Source organism: Triturus cristatus, chromosome 1_2 (assembly GCF_964204655.1).
Source record: "Triturus cristatus chromosome 1_2, aTriCri1.1, whole genome shotgun sequence".
Lineage (NCBI taxonomy): Eukaryota > Metazoa > Chordata > Amphibia > Caudata > Salamandridae > Triturus > Triturus cristatus.
In genome coordinates, this window is record NC_140580.1 from 295,650,306 (window position 1) to 295,662,844 (window position 12,539).

Consider the following 12,539-nt stretch of genomic DNA (forward strand, 5'->3'; position numbering starts at 1 on the left):
TCCACTCTTCTCGTTCTGGGTCCATGCTAAACTGAGCCAGCTGGGGGATTTGGAAGTAACACACTCTGGTTTCTGAATCCCCACATCTCCTTATGCCAGTTTGTGCGTGTAGGTATTTGTAGATCCTGCATTCATAACTTGTCTTGAGGAGAGGTGGAGAATTTATCGTCGCTCCTGTGGATTGAGCCTTGCGAGCCTACAGGTTAGTGGTATCGGCAACAGAGTGGCTCTGGTTGCCTCTGCTTGCACAGTTGCATTTTATTAACATGTCTCCAAGTATTCAATCTATCTTGTTTTCATTATTTTCCTTGCACAAAATAAGACAAATGGACAAAGTAGGCCATGAAATTGAGTGACTTCAACCTTCTCGTCCAACTCAAGTCACAAATGAGCTGAAAATGAAATTTCTCATTTAATTTCATGAGCACACAACAAATTACGACAAAAACACCTACGCCAATTGGAAGGTCAACCTTCAGCCATTAGCCCACTTCATAATTTTCCAATGGGCTACAATTTTACCTTTGGCATGAATTTCATTTATATTAAATGACTTTAAGGAATAGACTAAGATCATCTGAAAAACGCATACAGCTCACACCACAATGACAAAAAAGACATTTATTCTTTAACTTTGCCTTAAAAACATGCAGGAGCAATTTTAAAAAGTATAACTTTCTGTAAATATTTTAAGAAAATAAAACACTGAAGTAAAAGAAAAATGTATACAAATGTTTCTTTTAAACGAGAACATTTGGCTTTATTTTACAACATAATGTATGTAAATAGATTTCCATTTCTATATTATATTTATATTAAATACTTGCCGCTGGACAGGTTCTTATTAAATATATAGCCTTTGACCCTATTTATCTCAGGCATGAAGGAGACTTGTCCTGCAGGGACACACCAATGAAGTAAGCATTTATCAGAAAGCCATTAGAAAAGTTAGGTATTCAGGCCGTTAGGACCTGGGGAGCCAGAGCAGTGCATAGTGGCTTGTGGTGAAGTTACTCCTCCGTGTCAATCATAATAGGTCCACCAACCAGGACATGATTCCCCAGGTGACGCGTTTCCTCTTCCTCTGAATCAGTTGATCTGCGCACGCGTCTTCGGCAGCCCTGTGCACAGCGTGACCGCTCATCCAGAGCTCCGCATACTAGTACTCGACAGTGCAAAAAGACTTCCTACATTGGGTGAAAAGTATTGTAAATGAGTCTTCATAATCATATTTGTATGAATCTACTCAGGCTCAATTCAAGCACACACACAGAGTAGGCCACCGAAAAGTCAAGTCAGTGTTGGAATATTGTAATGATATTCATAAACAATAGCAATGTAAAGGAAATATAGGCTTTCTTATAAATGCCCAGGACCCCCACCTGGTGAATTCTCCTTGATGCAATTAACATTGCCAGGTGTCCTGATAAGCCTTGTAAGTGCCGATTAGCAGATATTCTGAGTGTAATCCTGTTTTTCCCTGAGAAAAGGCGCATTTACATATAAATCGCTACTTCTGGGCCCGAGACTCCTGCGGCTGCCTTATACATGCAGCGCATTTTCCTTCATTGCGCTGGGCACACCTTTTAAAAGATGCGCTCAGCGCAATGAAGGGAGATGCGCCGTATTATGATGAATGCGCTGCCCTGAGGGCAGCCACAAACTCGTGCTGCCCTGGTGGCAGCGCATTCATGTGATAAATGGAGCAGCTGCTTTGAAGCCGCTCCCTGTTTTCACAGTGCAGGCAGCAACCCGCCTGAAATTTGAAAGGGGATTAGAGATCCCCTTGCAGGCAGATGAAGTCAGTGACTACACCCTACTGCATGGGGATGTCTGAGGGGTCCATAGGACCCCCTTTCCACCCTCCAGAGGGCTGCTTTCAGGGGGCACACTGACAGTGCACCATCTTTTAGGTGGCACACTGTCAGTGCGCCTCCTGAGAGCTTTTTTGCCTCAGCGGGCGCAAATGCCCATTGGGTCCCCAAGGCACTTTGTGTAATACGGCCCCTGGTAAATCCCTATTACTCTCTACAATTTCCTTGACATTTTTGGCTGTTTTCAACCACCGTAAGCTTAGAGGAATGCAGCACAGATGTCTGTTATTTTGGATGAACTCCTGTTTCAAGTCCTATTGGAATGAACTGGCCATTCGTAAATATGGCCTAAATGATATACACATTTTCCAGTTGGATGCAGTGGCGGCTGGCATGACTCACCAGTGGTGGTGCAGGGGCGGGCACAGGGGGAGGGAGGGGGTCATGGGGGGTCGCGGGATTTGCGCATATATATATATATATATATATATAAACACTTACCTTGCTGCCGGGTCCCGCGCCTCTGCTCCTACTCTCCGCGTGAGGCAGGAAGCCAGGAAGAACAGCCAGGCTCCCCTGACCAATCACAATGCTGCAATGCAGCGATGTGATTGGCACCCAGGCTCCCCATACCAATCACAATGCTGCAATGCAGCTTTGTCATTGGTTTTGAGCATCCTGGTTTGATGCTTAGCCAGGGGATGGGGGCCTGGGCAGTTTCTCTATGCAGGCTGTAATGCAGCCTGCATGGAAAACAGGGCCGACCAAACAGTCATTGCGCACTTAGGAATGGGCAAACCACTCCTGCCCTGGTCCGAGAGCAGAGCAGCCCGTCCACCCGCCCGCCCAGAGAGGGAGCATAAAATGATAATAACTCAAACTTATTATCATTTTATATTTCCTTTATTTTGCACTGCTCAACACCAGTGGGGAGACGCTCCTACGCCATATCGGAGGAGATGCCACTGGGTAGATGCTGTCATTTAGACTTGTAAGTGTTGAAACCAAATCCAAAACCAGATAACCTGATGTAATGATTGGCAGCCTACTCAGCAAACCCCAAATATTGGCTGTATTCTCTACTGATGACGGTTAATAAACCAGAAACACGTGTCTAGAGATCAGCACTATCTGCGCCAACCTTGGCGAAACACTCGAAACCATCGGAAGAAACTGCATTTCCCAGAATGCAGGGGCGAACCTTGCCTGAGAGGTCAGCGGTGTGCTCCCACATCATACTGTCAAATCCAAAACCATTGGAGCCTGTTATAGCACTGGCCCCCATTAAGAGCTGGGTGACAATGGAACTTGCTATGACTGCCACACGTTTAATTGCCACCATGGAGCTAACATGCTTGTGAAAAACGATGTGCAAAGTGTAACTATTGGCAAAATAGGCGTGGCAATCACCAGCGTATGGATCCAAGGTAATACACGGGTGAAAGAGCACACTTCGGGGCTTATTTACAAGCCCCTTGCGCCGCTGGTACGTCACTTTTATCATGGGAAAAAGACGTACCGGCGGTACGAGGGGCTTGTAAATAAGCCCCCATGACCAATGTTATTTGCACCGGGGTGTTTTTGCATCTATTACCTCATGTGTGAATTACCCAAACAGTTGATTTTCTCTCTGTTAGAGTATAAGACGTTTTCAGAGTGAGTGGCAGAAGTAGCTGTGTAATAAGTAGCAATAAACAAATCATGCCCTGCAATGAACGTTAATGTGAACAATTTTAGCTGATACTGCAGCGTCTGCAGTTAATTTCTACCCAACTATATAAGATGCCTAGGGAAGGAGTTAGTTATGCTTAATTACATGTACACAAACGCTGCGTTTGCATCAGTTTTCGTTAAACCACAAAATAAAGCAACGCATTCTACTGATCATATATTTTAAAACAAGCCAGTAAGAATGAGTATCACGAATGTTTCCGACTGAGGATTTACTGCTTTGCTCGGTGGAAAGTTCTCAAAAAGGCAGCCAATTACAAATGCCCGAGGACCCATTTACAGAATATTTACTGCCCAGTTGATACAGTTTCATTCTCGGCAGTAGACTCCAGCTGGAAAGGACTGCCATAGAGACCCACTCCTGGCCTAACGAAAAGTAAGGGGGCCTCCCTGCACGGTACGCAGAGGGGCCCCCCTCCGGGCTCAATCTGGAGCTCTCCGGCCAGAGTGCAGTGCCGAGGGGGCCGCTTGGGCCCCCCTCCCGCACCGCAGGGGCTGCGGGGGCCTGTGTTACGCCCCTGTGAGCTTCAAGGCGGTAGCACGTGTTGTCTGGGGCTTGGTGCTCTAGTTCAGGAGAGGTTAGAAAGAGAGAGGGGGATAAGTGTAAAGGCTGCAAGGATTTAGGGACAGAATATTTTGATGATATTGTCCTGGCCAAGCAGGGAAGTGCAAAGGGAGCGGATTTCAGGTCACAGCACCCGTTATTAACATGCAGCCTTCCACAGTGCCCCCGTAGCGGTGGGGGCTGTTTCCAGCAGTCTTCCTACATGTGATATTTTGATGATATTGTCCTGGCCAACAGGGCCGGACTGGGAACTGAAAGCAGCCCTGGCAAATTTTGCCAGACCAGCCCCCGTCCGGCGCGTCGCGAGCGCGCCCGACCGCCACTAGGGGGGGTTGGGGGGGGGGGCATGGTCTCCAAGAAAATTTGGGAAAACGACATACCAAAATGGTGAATTTTACAGCACATTTTTCATTACATATTCAAATTGTATCAACTTTCAAAGCACAGTAAATAGTAGATGATGACCTTAAAGAACATCAGGACGAGGGAGAGAGAGGGGGCGGGAGAGAGAGGGGGCGAGAGTGACAGAGCGATAGGGGGACAGGTATAGAGAGAGAGATTGAGAGGGATAAATAGAGAGCGCGTGATGGAGCCAGAGAGAGCGCGAGAGAGAGAGGGCGCGAGAGCGATCACACTGTTCCCTTTTTTGTCCGCATTTGTCTTTTCTTCTTACTTTCATCTCTCTTCCACCTTGATTTTCGCTTTTTGTTTCACTCTCGGTCCCTTCTCTTTGTCTCTGACCCTTTTGTACTTGCCTTTTTGTGGTTTCTTCCCCTGAATGTAGATGAAACTTGCAATCAAAATAAACCGATGAGATCTTTTCATGCTGTCTAGGGACAGTGCTACGAAATATAAGAGGTGTGCCTTCCAAAACATAGTTCTTTTTTGTGTTTTAGGTTTTCAATATTCCAGGAACGCCGGCATTAAAAATGCATTCATATGACAAGGAAATATAAAGCTGCTATAAAAACGAATAAGGCGCTCTAGACCATACAGATGTTTTATACACTGGAATCGGCACAACCGTGGGCTCACAAACTCCAGCTAGTGCGTTATTGTGCGATGGGTGTATCCGGTGGGGCCTCCCATAAGCTTGGAGCCACCTTTTATAAGATATGTAATGCACCTGTGATAATAGGAAATTGAGGTCACGTCTGCATCACAGAGAAGTCCTGGTTGAACACAACGGCGAGCACACGCGCCAAGCCCAGATCTTGCGTTACTACTCTTGCGAGAGGCGTTTTGGAGATTAATTAGTGGCAATGTGATAATAGCGGGAACCTCCCTCCTTTTTAAGGAGATTTGCTTGTACCTGCTGGGTGTACAGTCAGGCAGCCACTCTCTAAAAAGGTACATTTAAAAGGAGGGCTGCTCACAATGCAAGAAAAAAAAATACAAGCCATTTGTTTTATTTTGTCGGAATTGCCAAAGCGATCACAGTTTGACTTGTGTGCCTCGTGGGATCAGAGTGAATTGGCAAAAACAGGCTCACCCCTGCAGTAAGGACAGGGCACGCTGGGGTGTTCGTTATATGCACGAGGTTCCATCAGATATGCGGCGGGGAGAGAGTGCCCCCCCCCCCCTCCTCCCATGCCACAATTACAGACATCGAAAGGTGGATGGGTCAGTCAGATCTTGCGCAGGCTGGAGGTGCGGCATTTCAAGACATCTTCTGTAGTGAGCAGAGTCCCTGGCACGGGGATTTGTACTGGCAGGCGCGAGAGTGCTTGTGTACAGTTTACACCTTTGAATGCGTCCGCAGTACCGTGTGCCCAACAGATGCGCGTGACAGCAGACCTTCCAGCCTGCAGCAGGGCATGGCCCCTGCGTTTCTATAGACGTAGAAGGCAGTGCGAATGAGCTCCCCCTCCACCCACTCCCCCAGTGTGCTCTTTCACCAGGAGTTTGGTTGGGCGGCGTTCTCAGCAAAAAACGCACTTGCAGCAGGTAGAAGTTAGAATGTGTAGGCGCTAGAATTGCTGGGAAGGCAGTTCTCTCTCCCATATGCCTGCCAGTCAGTAACATTTTGTGGTTTCTCTGATAGAAACGGGTACCCACAGCAAACAAGACATGTCACAAAGACTATACATGGGCAATCACATGCATGGCCACTCTGTTATGGCATAGTTGTTCTAGAAGGAAGGATAAGTACATATGTTCAGCTGCTTTGAAGTGACAACTCATGACTGCATGTTTGGGGGCATGTCTGGCTGTTAAACGTTTTCATATCAAAATAGTGAACACTGCATGCAGTCTCATGGAGTGCACCATGTTAGTAAACATTCTCTGGTCGCTTTCACTCCTGCAGTGTGTGCATTGTCTAGTGGCACGACCTCCCAGGAAGACCCACACACATACACTTCACATTTGGGGACTGTGGCTGTCGAAGCGTTTCATGTAACCGTGTGTAACTATAAAAAACCTGCTTGTAGGTTCATGTGCTGCACTATTTTAAGGGTATGGGCACACTTTTCAATACCACTTTAGGCAGAATGTGGAAGGTGACATATAAGGGTATTTACAGAGGTAAACTAACCCCCTAGCCAAAGAACGAAAAAAAATCAATTCGTATGTCTCTGTTTCTCCCTCTCACACAGTCTCCCCTTAATCTTCTCTCTCACACCCACACTCTCGCTTGCACGCACACACCCCCATTGTGTATGCGTGTTTCTGCTTCCCACTCAAACATACGAACAGAAACAATATGGCTTTTGCACACATGTAAATACATACATACTTTGTCTCGCTGTCACACACAAACACAGATTTGCACCTCTGTCTCGCTCTCACACACTAACAAAAACACATTACCTCCCAATCTCTCATTCCCCACCCCTTCTACGCAGTGAAACACCTGTATGTCTAAGCCTGGCCTGCCATTATTACAGCCACCGTACGGTATCTGGTCGCACAAGCATCTTTCTTCCCCATCAGCTGAACTACTGAGGCAAATCACGTTTATGTAGCTTCTGAGTTTAATTTGCGACCACAACACAGCAGCCATTTCTGCATTTTTAATACAAGCATTCCGATTTTGAGAGGAGTAATCTAAACATCTAAACATTTTTTAATTGGGCCTGTGATTTACTTTCGGTGGCCCCGGCCGCCCCCCCCCCCCATCCCCCTGCAGTCCCGAGAGGCTGAGGCAGCAATCACAGTAGCCTTCTCATTCTCTGCATGATCGGCTCTCCAAACGAAGTCACTGCTACCCACACTCAAGTAGGCTCTCCACCCCGACTGGCTCCACTTCAGCCACCTATGGGGCAACATGCATGCTAGACAGAGCACGTCCCAATATTGACAGCAGGCAACACTTAACCGAAAAGGTCCATAGTCATAGAGACGTTTTAAGGTTATTGACATGAGATAAATGCACATCCACCGAGTCTGAAATGAAACGCATTACACAGTCTGTGCTTATCCCAACACCAGCCAAGGATCCAGCCTTCCTGGACCAAACTTGGACCCCTCCGAGTCAGCATTTCAAAACTTGTTGTAAACTGCAGCAGATCCAAAGTAACAGACAACTTTTTTTACATCACATTTGTCAGCCTCACTTTCCTTTGCTCCTCAAAGTGCAAAACAAATGTGTGATCATACGATTACCTCCGGTTTTTAGTCAAAAATAAGTAGATTTCACTGTTAGGAGTTATCACTAAGGCCCATGATTGATATGGCAATTTCAATGGACACCATGGGGTCAGGTTTACAGGATGCACCGCTGGGTACAGTTGTACTACAATGATGGCCTAGGGTCAAGAAACCCTGCCGACTGGTCATCATGACCTGTGTTTTAAATGGGCCGGTACTCGTCGTTATGGTATTCCAGCATTTCTCAGTTTTCTCTCCTGGAGGACTGGAGCTTCTCCTTAGACAGGGAGAATACCGGTGCGCACAGGGGACCAGCAGCAGCGCACGCGCTCCTCCTGGGCCTTGATTATACAGTAGGTCACTTGTTTGGCAAACCGAGAGCAAGCTCTGGGGCGCGATCACACGCTGCCAACCTTACCAATCAGTTAATTTATTGTGTGCGGCCAGCGGGTTCCCTGTTCAATTGTAAACGAGATAGGGAAATGTATGACTTGACATACCGCTCAAAAGGGGGAGAGAAGACATTGCAAAAGTATTGTGATGGCACAGAAACACGATTTTATTCATTGTATTCGTGTAAAAACAGAAACAAATAGCTACGAAATTCCGAGCCACCAGTCGCCAATGAGATGGAAGGAAGGTACAGTGATGCAGAAGCAGGAGGCAGTGAGAGGTAAAGATGGGGAAAAGAGACGAAAGAACCCCTATAAATTCAAGAGGAAGAGAATTAAGAAAAGCAACTGAGCGTAGGTAGAGAGAGGAAAAAAAGGGGGAAGAGACTGAATAGGGGGGAGTAAGACAGACTTGGCAAAGGAGAGAAAGGGAGACGAAAATATGAAGAGATACAAACAGGTGTAAGTTTTGAGGGACAGAAAGGAGGAGTTGACATGGGAAAGGTTTAGACATGGGGTATGGATCAAAGGAAAGCAGTGAGATTAAATGCCCAGGAAAAAGGTTTCATGCATAGCTCTGCCAGTGATTTACCACATTAAAGTGTGTCTGCATCTCACTGAATAGTTTCTCAAACTAAGATCAAAAATAGCTCGGTGCAGCCTACAGATTTCATGCCCAATCCCTTAGTTACAGCAACTGCTGATCACTAATATTAATCAAACCCATACCTAGGCCGTGATTAAAGTAGGAGAACGAAAAAAGCAGCCAGCCAGCCTGTTGCATTAGCTTAGTTAAATTCTCCTACTTTAATCGCGGCCTGCCCGCCCGCACCATGCGCGCCACCAAATCAAAAATTGTAATCATGATGATGATTGATTCATCATCATAATTACACATTTTGATTTATTGCCTGCACCCGCGAAGGTCCCGTGAGAAGCTGAGCGCACAACTCAGGCTGAGCTGGAATGGGTAGCTCAGTGAAGGTTAAACAAGGCGCTAGCAGGCGAGAGGCCTCAGCATGTACACAGAGGACAGAGCTGTGCATACACGGTAATGGAATCTCGAGACCACCACCCGTCACCACCACTGCACGAGGCGCGACGCCCGCCAACTGTTTGTGCCACCCACCATGATGAATCAATGTCATATTAATTAATTTGGTGCCAGAAAAACGTTACGTACTCACCTGCTGTTGGTGGCAGTCTGTAGACACAGGGGGGCTACGTCGGCGGGCTAGCCTAGGATAAAATAATTAAATTATGGCCGCCCAAGATCAAGAAGTGCGGACCTCTGCTCGTCGTCACTCCCGATGCTGCAGGCAGGCGCGCAGTTTAAATCGCGCAAGGCCCAATGCGCATGCGGGGATGACATCAGCCGCACCCTAGAGAGGCGCGCAGACGCGGCGGAGGAGGAGTCAGTGCATCATTCTGCGCGCTGCGCAGAGGCACCTCCTCCTCCTGAAAGTTCGGTTCCACTTGCACACTGCACGGGTCAATCAGGCTTGCTGCTGTTTTCCCTGCAGCTGCACTCAGAGAGCGGACTCGGTCGGAGTAGTAGTCTTGCTTTTGCTGGGAACTTGAAAGTCTGACTGACTTCAGTCTGTCGGACTGAGAGTCAGACAGTCTCACGGTCCCACGACGGTCGGACTGAAAATCGGCCCCCCAGCCACAAAACCGGCCCCCTATTGGAAAACCAGCCCCCACCCCATCCAGCCTACCGGGGGATTGCCCGGTGCCCGAAAGCACCAGTCCGGGCCTGCTGGCCAAGCAGGGAAGTGCAAAGGGACCGGATTTCAGGTCACAGCACCCGTTATTAACATGCAGCCTTCCACAGTGCCCCCGTAGCGGTGGGGGCTATTTCCGGCAGTCTTCCTACATGTGATTATAAAACTGTTTTGAGTTCAGGTCTCAGGACATCAATACAGTGGCGTAGCAAGGTCAGGTAGTATCCGGTGCGGAAAATATCTTGTTGAAAACACATTTTTGCCACTGTGTCACCCCCCCCCCCTACGCCCCCCCCTCATTGATGACACTTGTCAATCCCGGCTTGACAAAATGTCGAAAACACATATTTTTGCCATTTTGTCACCCCCCTCAGTGATGACACCCGGGGCGGCCTGCACCCCCCTTCCTACGCCACTGCATCCATTCCCTCATAAGTGACAATGAAAAGGGAAGACGCAGTTGCTAGGCTACGACCCTGCCACACCATGGATGAGGATGAGGTTTGAGAATGAGGATAAGGATGTTGATAGTTTCTTGTGAGGGACTTAGCCTGAGAGTACTAAAGGGTACATTGGAATTCTACCACTGGGCAGGCTGAAATCAGGAATGGTTCACCAGCAGGCAGATCTCCCAGGGCCTCTTGTGACCCATGACATGCCTAGAGGGTTTGGTGAGAGCTGGAGGGGAAGAGGAGTTATTTGGAACCCAAATCTTTCAGACTCCTGTGAGGCAGTAAATTGGTGCCGCACAGTGGGTCACAACCATTAGGACTACCAGCCAGATGCAAAGACACATTTTCCACTGGGGATCAAAGGCCTTCTCAAGCATTAACTGACACTGGCACGCAGGAAGGTAGCCTTCTCAGACTGGCTAACATGATCCCACAATGCCTGTCAATTTGCTATCCAGACCCCTACAGAATGTAAGTAAGTACATTTATTGTACAGTTAATTAAAATCATTACAAACATACATCACATAACACATTTTCGTAATGGCAGTTTAAAATGAGTAAGAAGCCGCTATTAAAAGAAAAAAAAGAAAGGCTTTAAAATACAAACATGCATAAAACTGGCCCCTGAGCCCATCCTTGATAAAAAATGCAGACTGGTACTTTATGAAGGTGGGATTAGCGGCAGGGCAGACCTAATTGACGTCTTTAAATGCATGTTTCATGACAGAGTGTTTTCAACCTGCAGGAAACAGGTGTAGGTATGTGCTGGGGAGAGCGTCGAGTGCGTAGGTGACTTAATGACCAAGAGTAGGGCAGCCAGGGTAACCCACTGATGGTGGGTCTTCTTTGTTAGTTAAAACCTATGTACTGGAATAAAGCACATACATTCTCATCTAAACCTTAGACGAAAGTGACTCAGGTTGAGTGTGCAAAGTGGCAAGAATTTCTAAAAATCAATGGAGTCCCGACCACTAATTTTAAAATTCATACTTAGTTGTTCCATTAAAGTGCGTGATGTGCAAAATGTGCAAGTATGCCAGTACTAGGGTTCACGATTAATTAAGATAAAAAGAAAAATAGAAGACTGGCGACTATTATAGATGTTTAGTGAGCAGCAGAGCCGGGCTAATTGACCTCTTTGATCAAGTGCCTGTAATCAGTCTGAATGGAACAGCAGGCAGCAGATATGCAGGGGTACAGGGGAAGGTGCAGAATGCGAGAACGACTTGATGGTCGGCCAATATTGACCCACGAAGGGACCTGATGCTATCTACTTCTTCATTTCAATTCAGAATTAGTTAAGACTTGCATTATACAGTAAAACAAATACATTCCTATAAAACCATTAAAATGATAAAGAAGACTGATTGAGCAAAAAGGGGGTGAGGTTTGAGAGACAGTGGGGGCAAATGTCTGGTCTGAAAGTTTGTTGCTGGTAATCCACGGCTTAGAATCCTTGGGCCAGATTCTACAGTGGGGGCAAACATGCGAACTGACCCGCAACCATTCCGAGTTGTTTGGTCCATTTGAGGTGCGAGATATATAAGGATTACCAGCGCTGGAATTCTTGGTAAAATGGAAGTGCAGCCATTGTCTTTCGCGATGAGGGGCACGGTGATGAGTTCCTCACTGCTTCTGGCGCAATGACACCTAGTAGACCGTTAGTTCGTTTTTTCATGTTGATTTCAGTGGCTGTTAGAAATGTTAACAGGCGACAGCTCAGTTGGACATTGCCGCCGGAGAAGCTTGCCAGCACTGCTTGCCTGCAGGACCGTAAATGTTTCTGATTGAATAGTGGTCTCAGAAGGGTCCTGTGCTCCTGTATTAATCCCCGGCATATAGTAATGAGATGCACTATGTTCTCTTCACTATCCCAGCAGAGTCAACAGGTTGCTGGCTTCGAAGGGCGTAGCCACGGCGGCAAGTGCTGTGCAGAGAGCAATAATCCTAAACGGAATCTCAAAAACCTCTCTTTCGTGATTTTGGAGAAGCTAGTGTGAAGATACGCTTGAGGCGAGGATTTGGTGTAGGACTGTATAGTAAGCCAGCCTTGTGAAAGTTGTGTCAGGGAGGCTTTGTCTTGCATAAGCGATTCTTTCTTGACTATGTTGTTTACTATTTTTTTTTTACTTGCATGAGTCCCTGAATGTTCCCAAAGGTGCCGTAACCCCAGTTGATCAAGAGCGGCAGCCAAGTAGCGTCTGGTGGGGCAGGCCTCTTTGGCTTGTAATTCTTTCCACAGAAAGGCATTTAACGATTCCGGTTCTC

At 47.1% G+C, this 12,539-nt stretch overlaps 1 protein-coding gene across 1 annotated transcript in view; it reads right to left on the reverse strand.

Moving 5' to 3' along the window:
• Positions 1-606: 606 nt before the first annotated feature.
• Positions 607-12,539, reverse strand: part of OIT3 (oncoprotein induced transcript 3) — a 471,035-nt gene continuing 459,102 nt past the window's right edge. The window contains exon 9 of the mRNA XM_085603821.1: positions 607-1,187. Within this exon, the coding sequence (XP_085459947.1) occupies positions 1,011-1,187 (177 nt within the window). The 3' untranslated portion in view covers positions 607-1,010. The remainder of the gene's footprint in view (positions 1,188-12,539) is intronic.